Raw genomic sequence first — 27,788 nt, 5'->3', positions numbered from 1 at the left:
ACAAACAAGTGTGGTCCTCCTTTGTAAGATTGGCTTCCTGTGACATCATCCATCCACTGAGTGAGAGCATACGGGTCGGCCAGTCTGGTCCCGTTGGTCAGTGTTTACTTCTTCAAGTAACACTGGCGGTCCCGGAGAGTGAGTGACCTGACATGGTGCGTTGGTAAATTCAGTCTGATGCTCTGCACTAAAATGAGAGCCCTGTTGGTGGAAGAAACGCAGCGTTATATTTCTACATGAATGAACCAACGGTTAAGTTAATCACACGTTCACTCCGCTCGGCGCTCTGCTGCTCCGTCTCCACAGACAGAGTGTCCAGAGTGCGCTCTGCCACTCTGAGAGTGCGCTGCTCTGGATAACCCAACGCTACATTCAGACAGCGCTCCCAATTTATCAACGCTCCAGTTTGTGTCAGAGTGCGCTCCCACACTCACAATGAGTGTTTCTGAATGCACCACTCACATCATCTTCCTCCATCGTCTAAAACAAGACAACACAGCTTGTTAGCTAGTGCTAGCTAATGTCTGTGGAGAACTGTTTTGCCTCCAGCTAAGCCCCGCCCACCACAAAACATCTGTTATTAAGAGTAAAAGGGGCTATAGAAGCATTAACACTTGGCTTAGATTCTATGGATTTAAAAAAAGATCCCTAACAAAACATTTGAATGTAATGAGAGCCTTCAGCGCTGTATATCCAGGTCTCTTTATACATCCATGGTCTGATGGCTGAAGCTTCATATTTAACAGACATTTGAGTCTTCTCATCTCTCAGCAAGAAAGTGAATAACCGTCCTCCCCAGAATGTCAAACTATTCCTACAAAGATAATTTATAGTGATTTCTGATTTATGACAGAACAGGCCAACCTTCATTATTTAAACAGAAGGATAAGTCCTCTTCAGACGGCTACAATCACCAGACGTAGCAGAATGCTAGGAACCAAACAAAAGTCTTCCAAAATAGAAACCCAGTTGCACACAGTGCTGCACGGAGACTTACAGTATGAGCCCTCTCTATAGCGTCTCATTTATTTACACTGCAAGTCTGTGTGAGATTAAAAACGGTAAACCACCCAGGAAAAACTGGTGAAAGTGGAGACTGGAAAAGAAAAGAGTGTGGATTTAGAGGCTGTTTGATCATAAAGGTGCCGACAACAAGCTCACAGTGAGCACAGCCTCCGCTTAGTTTTGTAATTTCAGAGGGTCGACCTTGATGTTTTATGGCACAGAGACAGAAACAAAGGCAGTAAAACCAGAAAAGGAGATGGAGACACTTTTCCACAAGGCAACACAACCGATCGTGTGATATTTCAGATGCGTCACAGGCAGTCTGATGTGTGAAGAGTACGACCAGTCCTAGTGAGTCTGTAAACGCTGCAGAGAAGCTCATGCACCCCTTTAGTGTCCCTCTACCTGTAGAAACTCTTCACTGGATTAGAGTTTTTCTTTCAGACAATGGTGTTGGTTTAAATTCAGTTCAGATTAAATCAGTTCCTCCTGATTGTCGTTCATTTCAACCTTTTCTCTGGATAGCTGATGGTAATTTTCCTCCTGAGCCGCAGTAAGAGTTTTGGCCACGTTCTCTCGTTGTTCTTGATCCATATAAAAAGACACTTCCAGGATCTGACACATCAACAAGAAAGTTGAACTTCCTCTCAGACAGTAAATGACAGATCCAGATTCACTACGACTGCAGAGTCCAATGTAACTGTATTTTTGAAATTGAAATTTTTGAAAGAGATTCATGACGCTCAAATTGTTGTCTCATTGTCCACAAGGGGGACTTTAAGTTAATTTTCTCCATTTCAGAGTATTTAAGGGCCTAAAGCTATGTTTTTATTTTAACATTGCATAGATTGTTGCAAATATGATGCCCCTACCGCTGTCTTAGAGGCTGTCCTGGTACCAACCTCATCAGGCAGGTGGCTGATGTTGGAGGGTCGTTGGCTTGATTAAGCTCACCTGGACCTTTCAGACTGTAAAAGCGGCTCCATTGGTGCTTCTTAAAGTCAAGGAAGGATCCTTAAACAGCTTTCAAGGTCACTGAATACCACTGAAGGACTGTTCCATTGACAAGGATCCTTTGAATTCTACCAATAAACGAAACCTTCCTTAAGAGGATTTCAAGGATGCATGTATGTATCCTCAGCAGGCATGAAGTACCCACAGTTCTAATCTGTGTTCACTGAATGCTTTAGGAAGGAGTCTTGCCTAGTCTCTGTAGGACCCGACTTGGGAGGACCCGTCCTACCAAGGAAGCATCCTTGACTTTGAGGAGCACCACATGTTTACTTGCTTTCTCCTGTCCTACAACACACATCCACCCTGCATCACTGCTTTTTAGTTTTGCACCTTTGACACCTCCAGGACACACTTGGCACACGGCCATTAGGCTGTTCTCATAAACTGTAAGTTTTCCTATGAAAAGCAATGCAACCAAATTTGCACATATCTCATTGTTTTTTTGAAATGCTGCGATCACAAGACTAATGCACAGACGGGAGTAAACAAGGAAGCAGCCCCAACTAGCCTTGTAAGGAGGCAGGTTGGGGTGGTGCATGGGTCACAAAACTGTAAACTTTTCCCCTGGACTGTACCCTGGAGACACGTGCAGAACCGTGTGAACTCTGAGTCACTTTAAAGGAACATCCTCACTTTGTTTCTTTCCCTAAACCTCACCACAATTACTTTACTTGCCCAAACTTGACCTCCGTAACTTTACATTAATTACATAACTTTATGTTCAGGACATATATGGGACGCAAATTTGTAAGATATCATTCGAATCATTCTACGATGAAACATTGCATGCATGCATGGCTCTCATTACTGACTGCACACTCCCTTGTTCATTTGAGTTAATGTTAGTCTAACAGATCATGTTTGTTTTGAGTGGGCTAAATCTCTTGTGGACTCCCTCCTTGTCACTTCCATTTAGCCATTTGTGACACAATGCAGCACGAAAAGGACACTAGTTGACAAACCCACTGACGGATTACACCAGGTCTGCAGCTCTACACAGCTTCTGGCATCTTTTAGCTCATTGTTTTGTTTCTACAACTTCACAGTCACTACATTTACATGCACAAAATATTCTGTTTTTGGCCTTAATCCGAAAAAGACAGAATTTGTACTAAGCTGTTTACATCGCTCATGAAAATGAATATTCCAATTAACGTGTCCTAACATTTATCAAGTCAAAATACAGAACAGTGGAATGGCTGGAGCTGCTTACCAGTTAGTGTCTTTTGATCAAAATAAGATTTTTTTCACAGTTTTCCATCAGTGCTGGACTTGTTGGACAGTGTGAGCTCAGCCTTCTACTGTCATTCCCTAAACCACCTTCTTAAAAAGGTCGGTGTTGTGATATTTGTGCATATCCAAAAACCAGTTGGTACCAAAGTCTTTCACAATGTTTAAACACAGGTGTGTTTCTGCTTCTGGCCAGAAATGTGGAGTTTTCTTTTGGGCATGCTTCTCTATGAACTCTGTGAACTGTTGGCAAGTTGGTTTGTGTACAACACACAGAGCCGACTGTAAACAAGACGCCATGTTTCATAAACGGCGGTAAAACCCCAGTTAAGATGCATATTCTGAATGTCCTGTATACACGTCCAAATAATGCTGTTAAAACCTGAAAACTTCTTATATTTGTGTTTCTCTCATGTCTTAATCGGAAAATGCAAAATTTGGAAAAACACCTAAATGTCTAAATGGAATAAGCTGTTTAGTAAATTCAGAATATGGTATATTCAGAATACCAGGGGAATATTAGTGTGCATGTAAATGTACCCACTGACCATTTGGTTGATTCCCTCACACTCTCACCAGCCTGTTGACATAGACATGCCCCTGGATTAAGTCCTAAATCCTGGAAATGAGTTAGCATTTTAGCACTTCTGGTTCCCCCATCTCGAAGTCAGTGGGTTTTTTTTAAGGAGTTTTTGTTGAATGCCTGAAATGAGGTCTGTGGTTCGCACAAGCTGAAGAGACTCATGTTTTGTTCTACAACATAAAATACACCAGTCAATTGACCCCACCTTAGTTACTGTTGCCATGTCCGTCAGCTTTCACTCCTAGCATAAGAAATATGGAGTTTTCAGCGATATCAGTGAGAGATATTCCAAAGGAAATAACATCAAATTTCTGGAAAAACTGTTCAGAGATATCAGAGAGAAGACGACAGAAAGGTCTTCAATTTGCATGTGAGAGCTACGTTCACAATATCATCTGCTGGCAGTATAAACCATGAGAACATTAAAATAGAGGGAGCAGCTCACCAGTCGCAATGCAAGCGTCAGGCACCCCACGTCTTGACACTTCACGTGAAGGACAAAGAATGTTCTTGTACAGCAGGGTAAGACAATATATGGTTTAAATTTAAGTTAATGTTGAGTTATGTTCCCTCCTTGGGCAGACAAAGGGAGAGCAGCTAGCACACAAAGCTAGCATTAGCTAACGTTAGTTAGCATCTTTGAACAAACATAGGTGTTTTTATTGATCTTTGCTGGATTCAGCTGTTCGTGTGGTCTTCCACACTGTTTTAGCCATATCTTCCTTGGGTCTTGGGCTTGGGGAAGGGGAAAAATTCAACACCACCTTTGACACTTTTTGGGTATCAGGTGTTGGACTTGAAGGTAACGTTACCGTACGCACGCCGCTTTGGCATATTAGCTTCTGCTGAAAGCTTGACGGACCTCCCAGTTGCTACACACGGTTGCTAACGTAGGATTGGACAGTGACTGATTAAGGGAGAGGCTTAGCGAAGGGTCAATTCCCCATTGTGAATTTTTAAGATTTTATGTGTCTTTAAAAAGGCAGTTGCTAACAAGTGGCTACATGAGACCACAGAACATCAACGCGCCGCACCGAACATGGCTTTACACTCTTGTTAGTGTAGTGGTTTAGGGTCATGTGACTGCAGTGTAGTTTGTTTATAGCCTAACGTTAGCATTTACCTTCTGGTGATTGCATTTAGGCTTCAGTAATCATTAAAGTGGTGTTCGTTTGTGGAGATTATCTTGCTGAACGAAATGTGTATCATAAATGTTTGTTTGCCACAGAGATTCATTTTTGCAATAATCCAAAATCCAACTGAAAAATTCCATAGGCTTTTTGATGAGGGAACCAGTGTGCTGCTCATGTCTCCATTGGCATACAGAAAAATGCCATCCCTGGGGAACTCCATATACAAAAGTTTCTCATCCTGTATGTTGTTAATTAAATGCTTCTGGTTGCCTCACTTTTTAGTTTCTGGTCATTCTTGAAAAAATATCTAGATTTCAGTTCTCAAAGTAATTACTTGAGCTAATGAGCAGTTAGCAAACAACCCAACCCTCGGAGCATGTAAGTAGACTTTTGTTTTGTGACTTTGGAGGCTGTGCACTGTTGGAGTCAGCTGAAGGACTGACAATAAACACGGTGTCTTTATGAACATCTACCATCTTCTTGTTTCCACCAAGACTGTGAATGGCTGCGACTGTCTGTGTGTGCAAACTCTTCCTTTGAAAACATCCTAGATTCACTACAAACACTTACAGGGTAGTGTTGTTAAGCGAGCTTGTGGATTGTGTGTGTTCTTGACACAGCTCAGAATGATGTGAATTATATGTAATTGATAGATGCGTCACCATTGCCTCTGTCGGGACAATTTCACAAGGCTGTCTTTCTGATTTGGTCATTTCAGTGTGGACACCATGCGAGCCTGTAATGAATCTGGGCCTGAGTGTTGGATCAGTCAGCAGTAACCAGCAGTGGTTCTGTGTGTCAGAGGTCGGCCCAGTCAGACAGTAGTAACTGACAACAGAGGGCTGGGACAAAGCTGATTGTCGCTCTCCACTCGTGTCCCATGAGTTAGCAGCTCCTCCACAGTTGTCCAATCATCGAGCAGTTTGCTGTTCCTCAGGCGGTTCTGCTTCATGTGGCTCAGCTCCAGCACTGTCTGAGACGACAGCGACCCCTGAAGTCCTCCGGCCTGCTCATCCCCTCCTCCTCTCCTCTCTCTGTGTTGACGCGATATCGCCAGGTGGCGCCTCCGTTCAGTCCGGTTCCAGTAACGCCCCGCCCAGCGGCCATCCTCTCCTTCCTCCTCACCTTCTCTTTCCCCCTCTCCGCGCACCTCTTCGTCTGTTGTGACCTCACTGCGCTCCCTGGCCAATCGGTAAGCTCGGGCTCTGAGCAGCTGGTTCCTGACTGACTTCTGATTGGATAGTCTGGAGCGAGGAGAGGGTGGAGAGTGGGGGTTATGTTGTGGGGCGCCCAGTGTGCTGTAGAAAGAAACAGAGGGTACTTTTGGGTTGCTGGTGCGACTCCCAAGAGTCTGAAAGCCACGCCAGTCTGACGCTCCGCTGGAACCTGATCCAGGACTCTTAGAAAGGGAGTCCTCTCTGCTCGGGCTCATGCCCTGGCTGTTTCTCAGTGCGTTCTGATGATTGGTCAGACTGGTTCTGTCTATGCTGAGATGACTGGTGGGGTGACAGCTACTGGGATAACTGGCCCTGCTCCTCGGCCCCAGTGTGTTGCTGGCTGTTCCTGGTTGGCTGTTCTGGAGTCTGTTTCTCAGAGTGTTTGGATCTGCCATGTTGGGGTGACTGGCCCTGCGCTGGCGCTGTCCTTCACTCAAATCTGTTATTGTTCGACTCCGCCCTGGAGCCTCTATCGTCCCGCTTCCTCCCTGCTGTTGGTCCAACCACAGCGCCCTACGCTGGCAGGGCTCAGTACGGCAACCTGCAGACAGAAAGACAAGACAGGTCCAGAGTGTTGCATCACATCTTGAAATATATAAATCCCCGTTCATACAGTAAAAACTCCTTGCGGCTAGAGAAAACTCTCCATGCAGTGCCTTAGTACCAAACAGTGCAACCTTTGACCCTTACACCTGACAGTTTCCTCACAATGGTCTCAACAATGGCCCTGTAGCTCCTTGGTGTTAAACAAGACCACAAAGACATTGATGCTTCACACAACTGCTCAGATTAATAGGATTTATTAAAATATTTTCCCTTCGATAAATACTGCATTCATGTTCATCCCTCACGTGAATTTTCACGGCTGAGAACACAGCAGAACTTTCAGGATCCAGTGTGATCACTAAGTGTGATCTCAGTGTCTTCAGATCAGACTCCCCTTGTTTGGGAAGTTGGTTCCTTGTTTCACAATACTTTGCAATTTTGAGTCCAAATACCAGCTGAGAAAGCGGTCAAATTTTTCTTAATGATACCAAGTCTTAAACATAGATACTCACATGCAAACCTTTACGTATGTTTCCTGATAATCTCATTACGTCATGAGTAGACAATATTCACGCATTTGTTTTTAAAGATTCCCAAAAATTCTGCCTACTTATGTCCAGCTCCTTTTTCAGGACCAGTATCTTTTCCAGATAAAGATTGCTCTGATTTTCTTGTCTTAAGACTCTGTAGATTGGGACATTAGATTGATAGTTTAGGGAAATATTTGTTGAGCTTTACTAACCGATGGAAGGGGAAGGTGGCGAGCGGTTGCGAGGTAAGGTGGGACTCCTCTCAGCTCTGTGGAAATGTACTGTTGTGGTCGTGCTGTTACCCACACTGCAGCGGGATGGCTGAGGGGCTCCAGAGTGAGTCATCTGAGTCGTCTCAGGGATGGACTCCAAATCCCAGCGTCCTCTCTGCTCTCGAGGGGAGTGGCCTGAGCGGAGATGGTGAGTTTGTCGGTGGGCATGGCTTCCATGAATCTTATGCAGCCGTCTGTGCTCCCCAGTGCTGACACTGTGAAAGCCAGAGTCGCTGGGTTCGGAGGAGATCAGCGACTCAGAGGACGAGGAGGAGCCTTGGGAGGAAGGAGTGTGACCTGGCAATGATGACATGGCATCTGTTTCAGCCTCGGAGAGCGCCACCCGGTGGTGTGGGCTGTCAGGGCCACATCCCAGCCCGCTGTCAAGCTCACTGAGGGGAAGGTATCCAAGAAGACGATCAGACCGCCAAGGAGGGCGATAGTCGGACTGAAGAGATAGTAAGAGAAAAATTATTTGAATTTAAGTAAAGGTCCGTTATTAGAGAAGTGCAAAGGATGCACAGAATCAGGGAACATGCAAAGTTTACAAGGATAAAATAAGCATTTATGTTTTTGTGCAGATTACATGGATGTAAACTGCACAAAAACATAAATGCTTCAGCACAGTTTAAAGGTGGATACCCAAAACTAGTGTCACTGATTCAGTATCTGACCAAATGTCTCCCCTTCTGTTCCCTCAAATATGACGCTGAGTTATCACCAGTTAAGTGTCGTCTGCAGAATATTATGATGTCACAGTAACCTTGACCTTTGACCTTCGACCACCAAATCCTAATCAGTTTATCCTTCAGTCAAAGTGAACGTTCATGCCAAATTTGAAAAAAATCTCTTAAAGCGTTTTTGAGATATTGCATTCACAAGAATGAGATAGATACAAGATTACAGTGACCTTTGATCTATGACAGTCAGAATCTAATCAGTTCATTGCTGAGTTCAAGTGAAGGTTTGTGCCAAATTTGAAAAAAAATCCTAAAGGTGCTCTTGAGATATGGAGCTCACAAGAATGAGAGAGACAAGGTCACAGTCTTTGACCTATGACTGCCTGATCAGTTCATCACTGAGATCAGGAGGTGTTTGTGCTAAATTTTAAGAAATTCCCTCAAGGATTCTTGAGGTATCGCGTTCACAATAATGAGACAAACCAACATGTATGGACGGACGGATGAACAACCCAAAAACATAATGTCTCCGGTCATGTCTATCACCGGTGGAGAGGCACAAAAAACGAAATAACGAAATTGTTAGAGAGGCAGCAGAAGAGAGGAAGACGTGCAAAAAGGAAACGAGGGCACAGAAGCTGCTGAGAAATGAAAATGTAGGAATGCAAATCCCTGAAAACCACCTGTCTGGGGAAATTCTTTGGCTCCATCTCTTCTGTGTTATAGCAGCCAATCAGACAGCTCTCTGAGTTCGGCTGGTAGGGCAACATGTCTGGACCCTAAAAATAAAAAGAGATCGCCATAGAAATTAGTCTAAATGTATTACTTTTATAGCACATAACAGAATAGAACAGAATAAGTCACCTGGTAGTCCAGTCTGTCCAGGTGATCTAAGCTGTAGGAGACGCTGGGCAGGTAGTTGTTACCCGGGTGCTGGTCATTTGATGATCTGGGCAGATAGCCATTGGGTGGATAGACATCAGGTGACATCATCATGTGACTGTTGGCAGGGTATAGGTCAGGTGACATGGTCACGTGACCGTAGTATGGCCTGTGTAGAGGAAGTGATGAGGTCATGTCATGTTTTATAAGGGGCTTATGTCAAAGACAGTTTATAAGGACGAGAGCATGTAGGTCTATTTACGGTTCAGATGTGCGTAAATGGAAAAGGTATGAGCCATGATATGTAAATGTATCTATGAATATTTATAGTCTTCATCCACATGTATAATCATAGCATGTGTTGCGCTGACAGCTGTCTCAGCAGAACAACCTTCCACTCATGAATATTTATGTCCGTGCCAAGAGACTCGATGCAACATAATGCTGACCCTACAAACTGAACCTTAAAGAAAAAATACTGTCCCTCCGTTTGAGTCATCCATGGGCTGAAGTAGAGGTCTTCTCTTCATACCTTTCACTTCAGTCCATACACTTAAGATGAGGGATGTCCTGATCTGATCTCAAAGACCGGTATCAGGGCCGATCAAGGCATTTTTTAACTGACTGGGATCGGCTTTATTGAGCTATATAGAGGATCCAATTCTTTAACATCAGCTGTCACACTGGTGTTTCTATTGACAGTGCAGCCATCTCCAACTCTCTGTTCTCCTTTTCTCCTCCACTCAACTGAGCAGGAGCTGAGCCCTGCCCGTGGAGAAACAAAAAAAAAACTCAGTGTGAGACTGTTTATTCATGTTTTTTTAATCAATATTATGAGCACTGGTTCCATGACAGTGTGAAAGTCTTGCGCGTTTATGGTGCACGATGTCTACCTGCAGGCGGATCAGAATAGAATAGAAAGCCTTTATTGTCATTGCACAGGAACAAAAAATGCTACATATACAACGAAATTGCGGGAGAGACAGAGACAAGCAGTGGTGCTGAACCGTCGACAACCACACTGACCTCTCTCTGCAAGTGCAACAAAACCCTGAAGAGCAAGAAGTACGCAAGATTTTTATATTAATGTAGCCTAAACTACGCATGACGACAAAAATAAACACTGAATGAACTACAGCTCATCCGGGTAACTCAGGCAAAGGCTGCACTGAAGCAACAAACAATGGAGGATACTCTCTTAAAGGACAGAGACATTCCCTCAGGACAGTGACAGGGCCAAAATATAAAAAGGAAAGTTCTTTATTTTAGACCTGTTTACTTATTCTTTTTTAAATGAATAAGGAAACAGTAAGGAACAGCTTGGATACAGGATTTTTTTTCTTAATGCATCGCAGAGCTTTTCAGTTGTCAAGCATATACAATGGATTGATTTTAAGAACTTGAATGTCCTTGAAGTGTGCACTGTGCAGCTGCACCTGGCTCGGGCCAGGTATGCTCAATACTAAATGACTTGGATCGGGATCAGGGACATCCATACTTAAGGCCATTCCCAACTTTCACTGAAGTTCCAACCCTTTTCACCCATTCCAAAATTCTTACCCATGTCCCAAAATTCTTCCCTGTTTTTACACTTTACACTCTGGTCCCAAATTGTTTCTCCATCCCAGAACTTTTACCTTAGCTCCAAACTTTCATCCTGTTTCCAAAATAATTCCCTTGTCCAACTATTTACCCCCACTGTTCACCATTAACCCCCAAATACAATCCTTTGCCCTAATCCCAGACGTAGTCCTACCCTAGTCCCAGAGTTTTCAACAGATTTCCAATGTTGTGCCCCACTTACAACCATGACTGCAGGGACAAGCCTTTGACCAGTCCAAAACTCTGACCTCTGTTCCAGCTGTTTTTCCATTTCCCAATTATTGACATCATTATCGAGCATTAACCCAGATAGCAGTCTTAAGTCACAGTTCCCAAATTTAAGCCAATTCCCAGTGTTTGTTTGTTTGTTTTTACCACAGTATATCATACCATATTTTTTTCCTTTCCCAACCTTGACCTATCCATGATTTTTACCCTGTTCTCACTCCACTTACCAAGATACCATTTATTCCCCTCATTCTAACTTCTTACCCACAGTCATAACCCATTATTCCTTTCCTAGAGTTAATTTAACTTAATTTTTGTTATTTAATTTTAATTTTAATTTTAATCTTAATTCTATATTCTTTATTAATCCCAAAGGGGAAATTCAATTTCACCATATGTTCAAACTTCTATCCATTTCCATGTTTTCAGTACCTATCCCAACTTCTTTTCCCAGTTACAATTCGCCGTTCTAATCTTGTACCAGCTGATGTCTGAGCATATACCTTGTTTTCAGGGATTACCAGGTCAAAAGTTTTGTCTCAGAAGTTTTCCCTATTCTCAAATGTTTATTTTGATGTGAAACTCTCTGCCCTGATCCCATCTGTTTACCTCACACCACACAACAACAACAAAACTGTCAGTCACAAGTTTTTATCCCTTTCACAAACTTGTCCAATATTTAACCCTATTTCCACTCTTTTATGCTTCTCCCAGCTGTTTGCAAGCCTTTACCAAGTTGCTTAAATCCAAACTGTTTACCCCAGGTCCAACCATCTACCCACTCTAAAACTCATTACCATTGTGTAGTTTTTTATTATCTAACTCTTTTCAAAGCTTGATCTAACTCTTAATCTTCTATGATTATTATTAGTCGTGGCATGAAATACCACAAATATAAAAAACATTGCTAAAACTGACAAGCTTGTTGCTGTGCCGTCAATCACATCTGTCATTGTCACAAACTAAAACGTGACCTCTTCACCCCAAACCTCTTTTTTCCCCCAGGCCTTGCCCCCCATCACGCAGCCTACCTACCCTGCACTGTATCCATCTCCTTGGCCTCCCTCACCATCCATCAGTCCCATGGCTCTCAAGGCCTCCCAGTGTCTTTCGGTCGGGACTTGGCACTCAATGGCACAACGAGACCGCCGTCTCCTGTGACCATGTCCCCTTCTCGCCTCCACCTGCACATTGATCGGCTGGCCATACTCATCCACAAAGTGCAGCTCCTCTCGGTGTCGGTGACGAGATGGTTCACGAGTCTTGGCCTGGTGAGAGGGAACAGAGTTTGAACTCTAAAGGAATGCTTACTGTAAGGTTAAAAAATGTTCATGGTCCACATTGTGTACATGTACAGCAACACAGTAGTTACATTTTTACATGCTGCAGTTTTGCTTCATCTGTGAGAAGAACTCATTTTTATATTTTTTTCAACCCAGGAGCAGGTTGGTTTAAAGATCGGAGATGCTACAGTACATATCATCCTGCTTCTACTGAGCAGCATTCAGGTGTTGTTTGTGGTATTGATGATAAATGTGCAGTGGCAAAGTGGGAGTTTAGTCTCCGATACAAGGTCAGTCAGTTCTTTGGTTTCTAACTTTTTTGGGATGCCTGACTACAATTGTGTTACATAACGTGGCATATGATTCACACTCTCTTTATATAAAAAGATAAAAGACCGAGCCATTTAGTGTAAGTTGGAGATCAGGACAGAATACTCTGCAGGTTTCTGTTCCAGATAAACAGCAGCTGAAATTTACTTCCTCTTGTTCTGACTGAAGGTGTGTTAATTAGTGGAAACAGCTGCTGTTGTGCTAAATTCTGCCGACCCTTGACCCTCCATGAGACATAGTGTGGAACAACTGATGTGAAGCGTTTTAAAACTTAGATTAATAATGATGATGTATTAACACCTTTGGAAATAAGCTTTGGTTTTGAAAAACTGAAGGACATGTGTGGGTATTAACCAACCACAGGACACATAGGATTCATGTTACATCTCACTTTCATAAGCGAGGCAAAGACCTTTATATAAACTCGTATTCTTCCTCTGACTGTTGAGGCTGGCAGATTCAGAAGTATTCAGGAGGAAAATAGATTGCGTGAGCTGGGTGATTCGGGTGAAGTGGAAAGTGAGTCACATCTTCTTTTGTACATACCGAGAGTGTCAGGCTTTCACCCTGAAATATTCAATTGCACGATCAAACATTTGAATGGCAGCTGTATTTTGATGCATCTAACTTTGCTATGGTTCTGTCAGAAGGATAATGTGACAGTTTAATTAGTTTTATTATTTAAGTTCTAATCATTGCAGATGGAGTTTACTTTGACTTTATGAATTTTGGCACGAAGGTCTGAAGGTCAGATTTGTGAAAATGGTGTTTTCTTTGGAGTATTGTTTTTAAAAAGCACCTCATTCTGGTCAGCTTCATAATAATCATTCACTATCCGCTGCACCAAAACCCGAAAACATGCCGCCATTATTTCAGTGGCTCTAGGCTTCCCAGCAGCTCTATGTGGATGTACAGTGTACTGTACATCCACAGGCGATACAGAGACGTTAGTCCTGCACCACCACCCATTTATGTCAAACTGTCAGCCTCTTTACAATCAAATGAAACATCGTCCTGCTCTGCTGCCTTACTTCCTGTCAGCCTCTCATCAGAGACAAACAAACCAAGTGTGCTCCTCCGCTCGCGTCTTCCACATCAAACATTTACATTCAGCTTCAGCAGCCGAGATGGAAGATCACCACTGATCCTCTCTGAGACAAAACCTCAGCTCTCACCTCGGCTGCAGGCGTTCATCTTTTAACAATGAAATTATATATGTGGGGTTCATTCCCAAAAAGTGACGTCTGTGTTTCATTTTTATTTTTCCTCAATCATTTTTTTCACTCCAGCTAAAATCAGTCAGGCTGCCGTTTCTTTGTTTAATTTTCAGAATGGCGGTCGGCCCATTGCAAATACAGTCTTCATATTTGTCGGATCTTAAAGATTTACATCTTCAGTAGGTTTGGAGGATGAGGTGAGAGATACAAACAGGAAGTAAATAGGCGATAATGATTCCCTTTGCCATTAGGCCAGAGCTGTGCACACGGCTCTGCAGCAGACAAGTGTGCCTTTCTGTGGGTGGGGTTGTGTTTGTCGGGTTTTTTTTGGTGTGTCACATTTGAAGTCACCGACAGGCTGGAAAACTGGTTAGTAAACAGTGGAAAGCAGCACGGAGGCCTGTGAAAACCCTACAGTAGTTACGTCTTTTTATGTCTTCCTTATTCAGCCTGTCTTTCAAACCCGACACAGACTCATTTGACACGATGTCTGAGTGCTGGTTGGGCGGAGATGTACGGTATTTTGCGGTGGTGCGTCATTGCATCTCGCTGGTTAAATACCAGTGACTACTGCAGAGTCATTTGACCCGTCTGTGAATGTATTTCCCCGTTACATTAAAGTCAGATGTTCTCAGCGTCTTTTTTCAGTTGTTCTCAACGAGGGGCAAACATATGTTGCAGCATGCGGCCACCTCGAGAACAAGCACCGTGCCCAGCAACTTTTTTCAGAGCACTCTTTTACTTTTTTGGGGATTGCAGGAGGAAAAACCTGCTTTCAGAAATACCCATGTACTTGTTAACTTTCTTGTGTCTAAAGGTCCAGACACACCGAACCGACTTCAAAGAACTAGCAGCAATGAAAGCCAACTGTTGCGTCGCCTCACGTCACTTGTGTCTCAGCCAAATGTTGACCATGAACACACAGCAGAGACTACAGCCAGCAGCCAACCAGCAGGTACGTTCGCACCTATGTGAGAAGAAATAGCTCTCCACACCAGCAGACGGCAGTTGTCTGTAATTGTCATTTAAAAAGGGGAATCAGGGGAGCTTCTTGATGCTAGCTGGCCAGTAACAACACAATCCAGTGTTGAAAGAACAGGGCGTATTTACCGTTCATAATAACACAAAGCATCAGGAGACGTTTCTGCCAAAGAGCTCAAGCTTACCTTGTGGAAGGGGTTGCAGCAATGTACCAGTTTCAAGGTATAAAAGTTGATGGTTATGATGGCGTGTAAATTTGCTCATCTACAATGTTGAAAAAACAGGATGGAGAATCTCGCCTTTATTTGAGTTATTTTTAAAAGACTTTTTACACAAACTTCCATCAAGAAAATGGTTTCAAGTTTCAATTATAGTAATAAAATATTTGTTCAACCAACAATAATCCTTCTGTTTGTATTCTGTAAGACTCATTCTGACTGATAATAATAAAAATTCTGTGATATTTCCTGAGACGCTTATCGTACTGAAAAAATCTCATTCTTTTGCAACCCTACACAGAGAACAAGTTTGTTTTGGTCGCACCCCTTCTGGACTTTGGCTTTTTGTTACTGAAGTCACTGATGCTGCACTTCACGTGCGCCGAGCTGAACTGTCAATCAGAGTGATTTCACTCACCAGCAGGCTCCGCTGTCGCTGATGTAACGTGCTGAATCAGCCAAAAGGGCTAAAAACAGCCAGCAAGGACCAGTGGTGTGACAGATATTCACAGACTGTCAGCTTGGTGTGTCAGGGCCTTTAAACAGCAGTGGACTTGTTTTTACTTGTAGACTGTTGTGGTGTTCACATTATTTTAAAACACCTCGAATTAAGGCTGAAAGTCTTTAGTTTGATTTAATGTGGATTATTTGAAACTGCAGTGAGTATAATTCACAGGATCAGATCTGATACTCTGATACAGTTTTGTAAAGCTCGCTGCATCTGACACTTTAATTTAATTTTGCATGCTGACCGTGATTTTGTGCTGAGAACGAGGAGTGTCGCATTTTGCAGAGTTTTGCACTTTGAGTGAAAATTGAGTCAAAAGCTTGAAACTGTGAGAGAAGGAGGGAGAGGAGAGATCAGCCTGCGTTACTGTCAGAGTGCAGCCGAGCGCAACACACTCCTCCAGGGTACAGCACATCACATCACTCTGATTTCTCTCTGTGTAGCTCTGTATGTATGTGTGTGTGTGTGTGTGTGTGTGTGTGTGTGTGTGTGTGTGTGTGCATGTTAGTGCACGTATGTCTGTGTGAAGCAGGTTTCCACATGTATGAACTGGTGTGTTTCTGTGTGTGTGCACGTCTCTCTGTATCTGTGTGTGCCTGTTTTATTTTTCTTTTGTTAATGTCTGTTTGTGTTCCCAGATTGTGTGTGTGTGTGTGTGTGTGTGTGTGTGTGTGTGTGTGTGTGTGTGTGTGTGTGTCCTCAGGCCGTGCACTGAGAGTGTAAAGACTCCAGTGCTGGTCCAGGGGTCACAGTGCTGCTGCTGCTGCTGCTGGATCCTGACCTACATCATGCTGCTGTTACGACCGAGTCTCTTTAACTTCGCTGCATCTTAACTTTCACGTGACGTTACGACACAAACCACCGCTATTATAGTCCCGTCGTCACTGAGACTCAGGAGACATAATGACAGAATGTCCTTCAGGGTGTGAGCTGTCCTTTTATGTCCTGAGCTGACAGAATGGTGACACACTTACATTTTGTATTTGAGAACATTTTTGTTTTTCCTGAGCTCTGTAATGTTTACATGAAGGTGTGTGAAAGAGTTTCATTATTATAATTAATTAGCAGTTAAATTCATAAAATAACACATCCTGCCTCATCTGGTGTGTGTTATTGATTTATTAATACATTGTTCTAACTCTTAGATAATCTTACATTATATACACTATATATACATGCAGACACACACACACACACACACACACACACACACACATACATACATATACTGTATATACAGTACAGGCCAAAAGTTTGGACACACCTTCTCATTCAATGCGTTTTCTTTATTTTCATGACTATTTACATTGTAGATTCTCACTGAAGGCATCAAAACTATGAATGAACATATGTGGAGTTATGGACATAACAAAAAAGGTGAAATAACTGAAAACATGTTTTATATTCTAGTTTCTTCAAAATAGCCACCCTTTGCTCTGATTACTGCTTTGCACACTCTTGGCATTCTCTCCATGAGCTTCAAGAGGTAGTCACCTGAAATGGTTTCCACTTCACAGGTGTGCCTTATCAGGGTTAATTAGTGGAATTTCTTGCTTTATCAGTGGGGTTGGGACCATCAGTTGTGTTGTGCAGAAGTCAGGTTAATACACAGCCGACAGTCCTATTGGACAACTGTTAAAATTCATATTATGGCAAGAACCAATCAGCTAACTAAAGAAAAATGAGTGGCCATCATTACTTTAAGAAATGAAGGTCAGTCAGTCCGGAAAATTGCAAAAACTTTAAATGTGTCCCCAAGTGGAGTCGCAAAACCATCCAGCGCTACAACGAAGCAAGGACTGACCCAGGAAAGGAAGACCAAGAGTCACCTCTGCTTCTGAGGATAAGTTCATCCAGTCACCAGCCTCAGAAATGGCAAGTTAACAGCAGCTCAGATCAGAGACCAGATGAATGCCACACAGAGTTCTAGCAGCAGACCCATCTCTAGAACAACTGTTAAGAGGAGACTGCGTGAATCAGGCCTTCATGGTCAAATAGCTGCTAGGAAACCACTGCTAAGGAGAGGCAACAAGCAGAAGAGATTTGTTTGGGCCAAGAAACACAAGGAATGGACATTAGACCAGTGGAAATCTGTGCTTTGGTCTGATGAGTCCAAATTTGAGATCTTTGGTTCCAACCGCCGTGTCTTTGTGAGACGCAGAAAAGGTGAACGGATGGATTCCACATGCCTGGTTCCCACTGTGAAGCATGGAGGAGGAGGTGTGATGGTGTGGGGTGTTTTGCTGGTGACACTGTTGGGGATTTATTCAAAATTGAAGGCACACTGAACCAGCATGGCTACCACAGCATCCTGCAGCGACATGCCATCCCATCCGGTTTGCGTTTAGTTGGACGATCATTTATTTTTCAACAGGACAATGACCCCAAACACACCTCCAGGCTGTGTAAGGGCTATTTGACCAAGAAGGAGAGTGATGGAGTGACCTGGCCTCCGCAGTCACCTGACCTGAACCCAATCGAGATGGTTTGGGGTGAGCTGGACCGCAGAGTGAAGGCAAAGGGGCCAACAAGTGCTAAACACCTCTGGGAACTCCTTCAAGACTGTTGGAAAACCATTTCAGGTAACTACCTCTTGAAGCTCATGGAGAGAATGCCAAGAGTGTGCAAAGCAGTAATCAGAGCAAAGGGTGGCTATTTTGAAGAAACTAGAATATAAAACATGTTTTCAGTTATTTCACCTTTTTTGTTAAGTACATAACTCCACATGTGTTCATTCATAGTTTTGATGCCTTCAGTGAGAATCTACAATGTAAATAGTCATGAAAATAAAGAAAACGCATTGAATGAGAAGGTGTGTCCAAACTTTTGGCCTGTACTGTACCACTGGTTCCCATCCTGGGGGTCCTGACCCCCACAGAGTGGGACACCCGTACTGCAGCCATAGAAATACAACATACAATATATTACACAGACAAATTAACATTATACCCAACGTAGCAATGAAAAACACAAAAAGATAAATAAATAAATAACATCATACTCTTAAAATACCTCTATAAAAATGCATATCAGCAAATAGGCCTGTAATTCAGCGTGAAGAAAACTAATCATAATAAACTAAGTCTGTACAGTCGTCATAAATGTTGAAATCGGCTACACTGTAAACCCAGATTTTGTTTCTAATAAAGCTCCAGAGTAATCATTACTAATTCTTTCATGTTTTGTAAAAACATACTGTCATTACTAAACAACAATAGTTGTTTGTCACGTGACGAGGCCAGCTGCTTTTAATCTGTGCGTCCATTTCACGCTTTACACTTGGGGGGACCTGCACAGCGGCGGCAGACTGTGAGGCTGCAAGAGGAATGGTTAGAATGTGAAATAACTATTGTAGTTATCTTTGTGGGGAATTTAATACCCAAAAGAGCGGTCTGTTAACAATAAGTCAGCTAAATGCTAAAGTAAACTTAGAGATAGTCTCGCTCACCAGACCTTTCTCAAGAAAAGAAAGGTCTGGCTGGGCCGACTCTCACTTTATGATTGGAGAAAAAAACGCCCCGGCTGCTTGTATTTCTTTCAACCAATCACAATCGTTCTGGGCGGTGCCACAGCAACGGTGCGCTTGCAAAAATATTGCCGGGGGGAAACAGGTTTTGGTGTAACACGCCCACAAAAATATCGCCTACAGGACGCGAATCATGGCAGAAAAATGGCTACATCCCCGCAAGATCAAACACTGCAAAAGTTAGTAAAGGACGTGTTGAAAACTGCAACCGGAGGTGGTAGGGCGGGTGGCTCGTTCCGCCCAATGAGAGGCTGATCTATGCAGCAAACTTCCGCCCACTTAGACTAACTTAGAGATAACTTGCTGACGCAGTTTATTTCTGTCTGCTGTTTGAGCTGACTTTGCAAGTGCATGGGGTTCATTCATTTCAAGAAGTAAACTTAAACTAAAGTAAACTTATCTCTAAGTTTACTTTAGCATTTAGCTGACTAGCCCCTCCCCTTTCTTACAAAAAGTGAACACACCAAGTTATCTCTGCTTAACATGATTAGTGCAATGAATCTTTCAGCTAAATAGTACAAACAACTAATGTTGTTTAGTAATGATAGTATGTTTTTACAAAACATGAAAGAATTAGTAATGATTACTCTGGAGTTTAATTAGAAACAAAATCTGGGTTTACAGTGTTCAAACAGGTTGGAGCTGATGTTATGCTGATTTTTTAATAAAATGCATTGGAACATTTAAATGTATATTTTAATTTCTTAATTTCCATACAATTTAATTGTTTTTATACAATCTTAAAAATCAAAAGCTAATTAAATTAGAAGAAAATACATTAATTTTAATGGATGATAAGTTGCAATAACTAGTCATATTAGATGAGTAGACACTACTAATACGTACTTATCAAGCCTACTGCATAAAATTAAGGTTATATGTTAATACAACATGACGTCATTAGTTTTAGCTAATGTAAAAACTAAAGTGGTATAATGCAATGGGTTTCCATGCGATTTGCGAGTAAAGTTAACTAATTCGGGTTAAGAGTGTGTTTTTGTACCAGGCTGTAACATGTTTATTTGTGCTGTAAAGTTTTACCATGGGGGTCTGTGGGGACTGACTCGCTGTTGGAGCCAGCCTCAAGTGGCCATTAGAGGAACTGCAGTTTTTGACATTCCTGCATTGGCTTCATTTTTCACTCCGGAGGTTGCTGCTTGATAAACAACACTGTGTGTGTTTCTCAGAGTGTGCCTGTGTTTCTACCCGGCTCATTGAATCTGCCCACACTACAGAATTGACTAATTCGTCTGGCATCGTGTCGTGAAACATTGGCCTCACGGGTGAAATAAAGTAAAAAAAAAAAACAATCCAATGAGTGCCGCAGGAGTACCAACAGTTAGTCAATCAACACCATGAGCACGACCAACGTTTACTGTCAAGCTGTTGTTGAGCGATGTGCTAAAACCAATAAGGAGTGATAACAACAATGGTGAGCGCTTTAGAGAAGATAGACGCTCCTACTGAGGCTGTTCTGAATCGACAGGTCTTCTCAGTATTGCCCATCATCTTAGCTTTGACTTTGCTCTGCTGCACTCTTAAAACTCCAGCAAAACCAATATGTTTGCATCAGTTTAGACCTAAACGTCAGGCCCAGGCAGATACTCGAGTCTTTAGTGATTGGGTGAATCGAGTCGTCCTCCCCTCACAGAAACCAGTTAGAGTGGACAGAAAGTCAGACTGAAGATGGAGACAGAGTGTAACAGGTCGACAGCTCTGTCTGATATCAAGAGACCTTTGTTTACCGTCCTCTCTCATCTCTATATAAAGTGATGTTATATATGTAGACGGGTATATATAGTGACTGTATCTCATGTCTTGTGTGTTTATGTGACGCATGTCTTCCTCCGTCTCACAGAGTGGGTCGCCTCAGCAGCCATCAGATCCAGTTATGATCTCCCTCGTCTCTCTGTCCTGCCTGTCAGAGGCCCTCAACTGTTTGTGCGCTGCAGGAGGTCATCTGAGAAGGTGTTTGTTTACGTGCACCACAGCATCAATGGGTCCGGGATAAAACCTCCTCTGACACGCTGGATAATCGTGTGTTCCAGCGTTCAGAGGTGAATGTGTGCCAGGAAACATCCGTCCTGCCGTTGCTGCCACGGATTGTTCAGTTCTGCGTGTCTAAAGGGAGCGTCGAACCGCAGCCGGTCGAGCCTTTTGATCAGCGAGGCGCTCAGCCAGGAAAGGTGGCGCTTAATGAAAACACGGCTAATCTTGGAGCTCTACGTCACTGATCAGCACGAGGGAGAAAAGATCCACAGACATCAATTACTGAGATGTGGCTTCGCGCTGTAACATGCAGACAGAAATGAGGAGGAGTGCTCAGTAACCAGGACAAACACGCAACAAACAAACACTTTCCAAGAAAAACTCAGTGACGGACTCATTTATGGAAGCGAGGCTGTAGCACTCCACGTAATGTGTTCAAATAGAAAAACAAAGCAGATAAACCAAGTTGTCCTCCGCCTTTGCTTTGTGAGAGCAATCTGTTTGCTCTGCTGCAGATTAGTCACCACAGGAAGTCATGCTCTGCTGGTTGTTGCTCTAAAGAATTTAAAATGTCCTCTGGACAGTCAAATATAAAGATCAATATCAGCCTCAGCTCAAAGTCCAAGATGTTTATTGGAACCACATACTGATTTTAGAGAGCTTGAAATGTGTTGTCTTGCATTCTCTTTTTTAACAGAAACATTCAGCATTTTGGCAATAATTAGATTAATTATACAAATATTTAAGACTCATTACAAAGGTATATATTACCTTAAAATATCTGCCTCAGCACGTAAAGTCTGTGTGCCATATCACCTCAATGATGACACATAATGCTGGTGTCATTTTTAATATGATATGGAAAATTCATATTGTGATATTTGTGATATTTCGACTTGTTGACATATTGATGTCATACTGTATGACTGAAAGCAAAATGACTCCCGACTCCTCTGTGGTTCCAGTAAAAAGAGGAGCAGCTTCAGTAATGTGGAATAAAGTGTGGCGTCCTGAATGTCTTCCTTCTCTTAGCGCTCAGAGGGAACTCATTCAGCGGCTCCTCTGGCAGCAGCACAGCGTCTCTCCCTCTCCTCTCTGATTCTGTCACAAACCTTTGCTGATGGAAACCTACGTGAATAAACTCCATATATGTGACTGTCTCATCACAGCCTGTCACAGGTTACAGCCTGATGGTTAGAGGAGAAATGGCAGAGCATAAGAGGGGTGTTGATTTATATATATATATATAGATCCCAGGGAACATTTTTTAGATGTGTAATTAGTGGTAGATTTGATTTAGTTGTACCATAAATATTGTAACAGAATCTGACTCTCACTCTGAGTTACTGTTGTTGTTCACAAACCTAAAGAAATGAGAGATCATTTTTCTTCAGTTTTTACTGAAGATTTGAAGCAAACTATAAAACTAGATCATTTATTTTGTTGTAATTCTATGTTCTTAAATTGATAATATATATTTTTTACTAATTTGTCATATTGTCAAAGAATGTTGCCATCGCAAAAATACCCTGAAATATCCTGATATTATTTTCGGGGCCACATCGCTCACCCCTAATTCAAGCTTTATTTGTTAGCGGCAAACCCCCCGTAGAACTAGCTCTGTTAGCACTATTAGCAGCTTCTAGCTAACTAGCAGAGATCGCATGGTGGGCAATGGGCATTATGTTTCCACATGTTAAGCAGCTAGCTGGCTGTCTGTCAGCAAAGCCGACAGAAAATAAAAAAGACATTTACGTCACAAAACATTAAAATCTCACCTCCTCTTAGAGCTGCTCTTACCTTTCTTGCATTTCACACAGCACTTAGAAAAAATTTGAACATCCACAACTCCCACCTCTCTCCAAAGTCCCATCCCCCTCCTCCATCACGTCGTCATTACGTCTATGATAGACGTAGACGTTGGCATGGTAACGTTAGATACACGGAACAGGAGAGCGAGTGTAACGTTACAACCAAGACAGTCAAACGCAACCCCGGAGTTTTAAAACTCAACCGGAGTCAGTGATGACTGATAAGTTTTAGAATAAGGTTACAGTGCTAATGTTAGATAGTAGCATTAACATTACTAGTAAGTGGAAACGCACAAGGAAGATAACGTTAATGTTTCAGAGGCTACGCTACAGTAGGCTAACATTAGCCATTAGCAACTGGATGCTGTGTTGTCATATATAACGTTATAGCCTATGTTACATTAGAGGCAAACTAAAAATACTCGTCCAGCAGAAACTCTGCGACCATCTCGTCCCTTTTTAGCTCAGGATGAAGCTGCATCAGTCTTCACCATCGCTTGAAAGCAGAGCCGATGTTGACCCGAGGTTTGGCTCTTGCAGCATTGAGTTCTCTCTCAGTGTTAGCTTTTTCTGCTATACTCTTTGTTTTGCCAATTGATTTCCCTGTTGGAGCGGCTAAAGGTGGAAGCGGTGGTCCGCATATGTCTGCCATTGTTACTTATCAGTTAATGGATGTCAGGCTGTCATTTTGTTTTGGCTTCTGTTTTGAAATATTTTATACACAGTTTTGACAGACAAATGGAGTTTAGAGGAGCTCTTATGTAACAAGCTGCTTTACCTAGCAGGTCCCGCCCTACTGTGATGTGATTGGCTGGTAGATATGATGAGGTTGGAGACGCTTAGAGTTAGGGCAGAGAGGTCATGGTTACTAGCAGATGACAACATGGTTGGACCTGCCAAGAAAAGCAGTGGGATCCATAATAACACAGTTTAGAGCAGACCAACAGACGAAAGGATCAACACTGGACGACTCCACAAACACCTGACAGAGTCTAAACCTTTAAAGACACTTCGATATGGTCAGAGTCAGGAAGAGATCTGGATGATGGTTTTAAGAGTGAAGGTTAACAGACCGAACTGTAACCTCACACATGAAAGTCACAGTCTTTAATGGAAACACCTGAAATTAACAGCTGGGTATTTAACTGTATAATGAAGGACCCTCATTGACATAATACATTCCTGAACCCTTACCCTAACCTTAAAGGACAACATCATCCCCCAAGTAACCGTATGTGGACTCAGCCTGTGTTACTTTAAATCGTGACAATTATTCTCTTGTTGAAGAAGAATCCAAAAAATGGAGAAAATTTGTCAAAGTCAAAGGGTCCGCCTTTAACAACAGCAAAACTGTATCAAACATTTGTTTATGAACTCTGATACAACTCTTGCAGTATGATCCAAGTCTTATTTATCCTGTCGTATGATGAGAGAGTGAAACTTATGTGTTCTCTTCAAAGCCAGACGCCGCTGACAAAAACAGTCATTTTAATCTGCTGAACACAGAACCTGCCCGAGTCCTTCACAGGCCTGATTTCTAGACCTGCTCCTAAACCAAAACAGCACCTGCAACACCACATATGAGCAATTAGTGCTGCGACCTGACCTGACCTGACGACACAAGGCCCAGTGTAGCTAATTTCAACGTTTATGACAGGGGCTGAATTTTTATATAACTCACATGTTAACATGTGATATGCATGCATATGTGCTTTGAGTGACAGGCCGTCTGCTGATAGCGCCCTCGGCTTCTCAGTCAGATCCATCCCTCGCTCCTCCACAGCTCCACCCTCTCACCAAAATATGGTTCTGGATGAGAGGTCTGCTCTGATAAACAAGATGGCAACGGCCAAAATGCCGAACTCGAGGCTTTAAAACGGGAGTCCACAAACCACTGGGTGACGTCACTGAAGCCACGTCCATTATTTTTACAGTCTATGATTAAAACTTTAAAATGTTAAATTAAATTGTTCTTATTTTGATGTATTTATCATCGAACACCTGCAATTTTACCCGCATGTTTGTTTTTTTCCACCCAGAGCCAGACTGCGAAATAATATTAAGACGAAACACCACCTGTGAATCAGCTGATTTGCGAGTCACTTGCTGGGTACCTGACCTGACGCAGGACTCTGGGAGCTGCTGGTCCAGAGTCGGTTCAATCAAACTCAAGTTTGTTTGCCCCCTCAGTGCGGTTCGTTTGTGCAGGTGTGAACACACCAATCACACTCAGGTGTGCACCAAAACAACCGGACCGAGACCTTCTTGAAGAGGTGGTTCAAACTGTATGCTTTGACTAAAATGAACAATGACAGCAATATAGTCCACGATGAGCAGCGCTAAAATCAACCTGCGTAGTTGTCCCTCCATTGTGACATTAGAAAGTGTCACATTTATCTTGCAAGTGTACTCTTCTTCAACGTTTGCTTTACTTCCTGGATTTTTCCCACATGGAAATTCTGACCAATCAAGAGCAGCTTTCTCACACAAGGCATTTGATCTGGTCCTCTTGTAAATGCTGCCGTGAGAACACCAACCAACTCTAGGCAATTATACAACTTTGGAACAACATGAGTCCCTGATTCAGACCAGAGGAGACCACTCTAGGGCTGACAGCAGCCTGAGTTCCACTGTCTGAAGCACTGAGCCTACGACTGGATAAATGAAACTTGGATTATACTGCACGAGTTGTGTGAGAGTTTGCAAACAGATGTTTTGATACAGTCTTGCTGTTATTAAAGGTGGACCCCAGTGACTTCAGTTCATCAAGACTTTCCTCCATTTTTGGATCCTATGTTTACAGTTGAGGCTTGTGGGGAGTGACGGATATAGAAATGGTGCTTTGGGGGGGAGGTCTTCCTTTAACCAGTACACACACACACACACACACACACGCAGAGTTAATAGCCTTTAGCCTTCAGTCATCAGAGCGTCTCCCTCAGTCATTGTCTGGGTTCACTGGTACTATCTGGGTTAGCGTTTTTGTGTGTGTGTGTGTGTGTGTGTGTGTGTGTGTGTGTGTGTGTGTGATGCATGTCTACAGTAATCTCACAGGGAGCAGGTCATCTCTGCAGCCATCACATCTCATTACGTCTCCTCTGTCTCTCTCAGCTCAAACACACCTGCAGCTCGGTCACTCACCTTCGTCCGAGTGAAACGGCAGCCCATCCTGACTGAGAGGCTGAGGAAGACGATGGAGGGATGAAGGCTGAAGAATTGACAGAAAGAAGCAGGAAGAGGTGAGCAGCAGAGATGAGGAGGTGAGATGAGGAGGCTGCAGAGGAGGGGGAGGAGGAGGAGGAGGAGGGTCAGACAGACAGAGAGTTTGATGAGCCTCGCTCGTCCACCAGCTCACATCTCCAAACTCTGATCTCCCACAATCCTCGGCTCATCAGCTGTCCTCCTGCGCCGCACAGCAGACTACAGCTCCCATGATGCTGCAGCAGCAGCATCAGGTCCATCGCATTAAACCCTTCTCTCTCCTCAGGAAACACAGCAACACGGGTGAGAGAGAGAGAGAGAGAGAGAGAGAGAGAGGAGAATAAGACAGAAGAAGAAACTGTCAGAGGACGCTCTGCTCTCTCTCTCTCTCTCTCTCTCTCTCTCTCTCTCTCACTGTGTGTCTCTGCTGCTGTCGGCCAATCACAGAGCCCAACTGTGAGGAGGGGGCAGAGGCTCTGATTGGCTGAGAGCAGCATCAGTCAAAGGACCCATTCAGTCTCTCTGTTTCCTCCTGTCTCTGTTTCCTTTATACTCGTCACTGTGTGTGTGTGTGTGTGTGTGTGTGTGTATTGTAGGGCTGCCCCTGAATGTTCCTAGTGGACCAACAGTCCTCATCAGGGTCCATCAGTGGACTAGTCTCCTGCATGTTTCTGATATTGCTGTAATGATGAAATGATATATTTTGGTGGTTTGAGTTGAAGGTGTGAGAAAGAATAGTATCAGTAACATTGTTAACACTGTGCTACATTACAGAGAAATACAAACCGTACTAATGAACCTTCATTAATATAGGCCTATATTTTATCTCCAAGTGCACGTCACACACTGAGCGAGCCGCCTGTTAATGACGCTGTGGGCTAATGGGCATGTAGCTACTTCCATGTTTCACATGATACGTCATGTTTGTAGTCGACCAATGAAGATGAGTTTACATATCACCTTGGGTTCGTCCTTCACCTTCTCAAAATGATCCCACACTTTGGATTTCCTGCCCGACATGTTATTAACTAGCCTGTGGAATAACCGCAGGTACCAGCCCTGGAGATTAACCTGACTCCTGTCTGACTGCTGAGCGTGGACACTTCCTGTGTCTGTCCTTTCAAAGTAAACTCACACATGGTCGAGTTAGATAGGTTTGGATTTATTTTGACAAGGTGCAGCTCCTCATAGTGTTTCATGTTTGCTTGTTTTGGGGTTTTTCTCTGCAACTAAGCGACCAATAAAATCTTGCCGACTAACGTTTGGTTGACTGTCAGGATGCTTGTCGACATAATGTGTGTTTCAGTGAGATTTAAGCTTTAATGTTTGCTGTGATTCATGATTTTTAAATTCTGGGCTGATTCTGATGTTTATAATAACAATTTGGCCAAAAGCAGATACTGATGTTTTTGTTGTTGTTGTTGTTGTTTATTTGTTTTTGTTGTTATTTATCCCCCCTTTTGTGCAAGGGAAACAAAGAAACCTACACTGTAATCAATATCAGAATCAGTCAACGTGGTTTTTCATATTTTGAACAATGAATGAATATTACAGACACTGAACAGTGGGTGGTACAGTGGTTCAGTGGTTAGCATTGTCGCCTCACAGCAAGACAAACCCAGGGTGGGGGGGCTCGACTGTGTGGTGGGGGAGCATCCTTATTGAAAATAACCAAACCATGTTAAAATCATGCAGTCCTTCATTACACTGCCTTTGAATTAGCACAAATTAAATCATACACATTAATGAAACAACCTTTAAAAATTCATCTTCGCATAAAAACATTGAGCAAAACTCTTTTT

At 42.9% G+C, this 27,788-nt stretch overlaps 2 protein-coding genes across 2 annotated transcripts in view; one reads left to right on the top strand and one right to left on the bottom strand.

Annotated features, from left to right (window-relative positions):
* LOC125892360 (macrophage mannose receptor 1-like) overlaps positions 1 to 27,788 on the top strand; it is a 189,683-nt gene that overhangs the window by 38,768 nt on the left and 123,127 nt on the right. The gene's annotated exons all lie outside the window — the stretch shown is intronic.
* LOC125891215 (uncharacterized) lies at positions 1,431 to 26,220 on the bottom strand. Its single transcript, XM_049580282.1, has 6 exons — positions 25,927 to 26,220; positions 11,958 to 12,190; positions 9,075 to 9,261; positions 8,894 to 8,989; positions 7,471 to 7,978; positions 1,431 to 6,723 (listed from the first exon to the last, which is right to left on the bottom strand). The coding sequence occupies exons 1-6, from the start codon at positions 25,951 to 25,953 to the stop codon at positions 5,780 to 5,782; spliced, it is 1,995 nt and encodes a 664-aa protein (XP_049436239.1). The 5' UTR covers positions 25,954 to 26,220; the 3' UTR covers positions 1,431 to 5,779.

Source organism: Epinephelus fuscoguttatus, linkage group LG7, assembly GCF_011397635.1.
Source record: "Epinephelus fuscoguttatus linkage group LG7, E.fuscoguttatus.final_Chr_v1".
Lineage (NCBI taxonomy): Eukaryota > Metazoa > Chordata > Actinopteri > Perciformes > Serranidae > Epinephelus > Epinephelus fuscoguttatus.
The sequence above is the reverse complement of the archived record's forward strand: the minus strand, read 5'-3'. Positions and strand labels throughout refer to the sequence as shown.

Coding starts and splice junctions, on each gene's coding strand:
- LOC125891215 (XM_049580282.1), bottom strand. CDS start 25,953: ATGGGCTGCCGTTTCACTCGGACGAAG. Junction 9,262..11,957: donor GGAGATGGATACAGTGCAGG/GTAGGTAGGCTG, acceptor TCCTCTACACAG/GCCATACTACGGTCACGTGA. Junction 8,990..9,074: donor TGGACAGACTGGACTACCAG/GTGACTTATTCT, acceptor TTTTATTTTTAG/GGTCCAGACATGTTGCCCTA.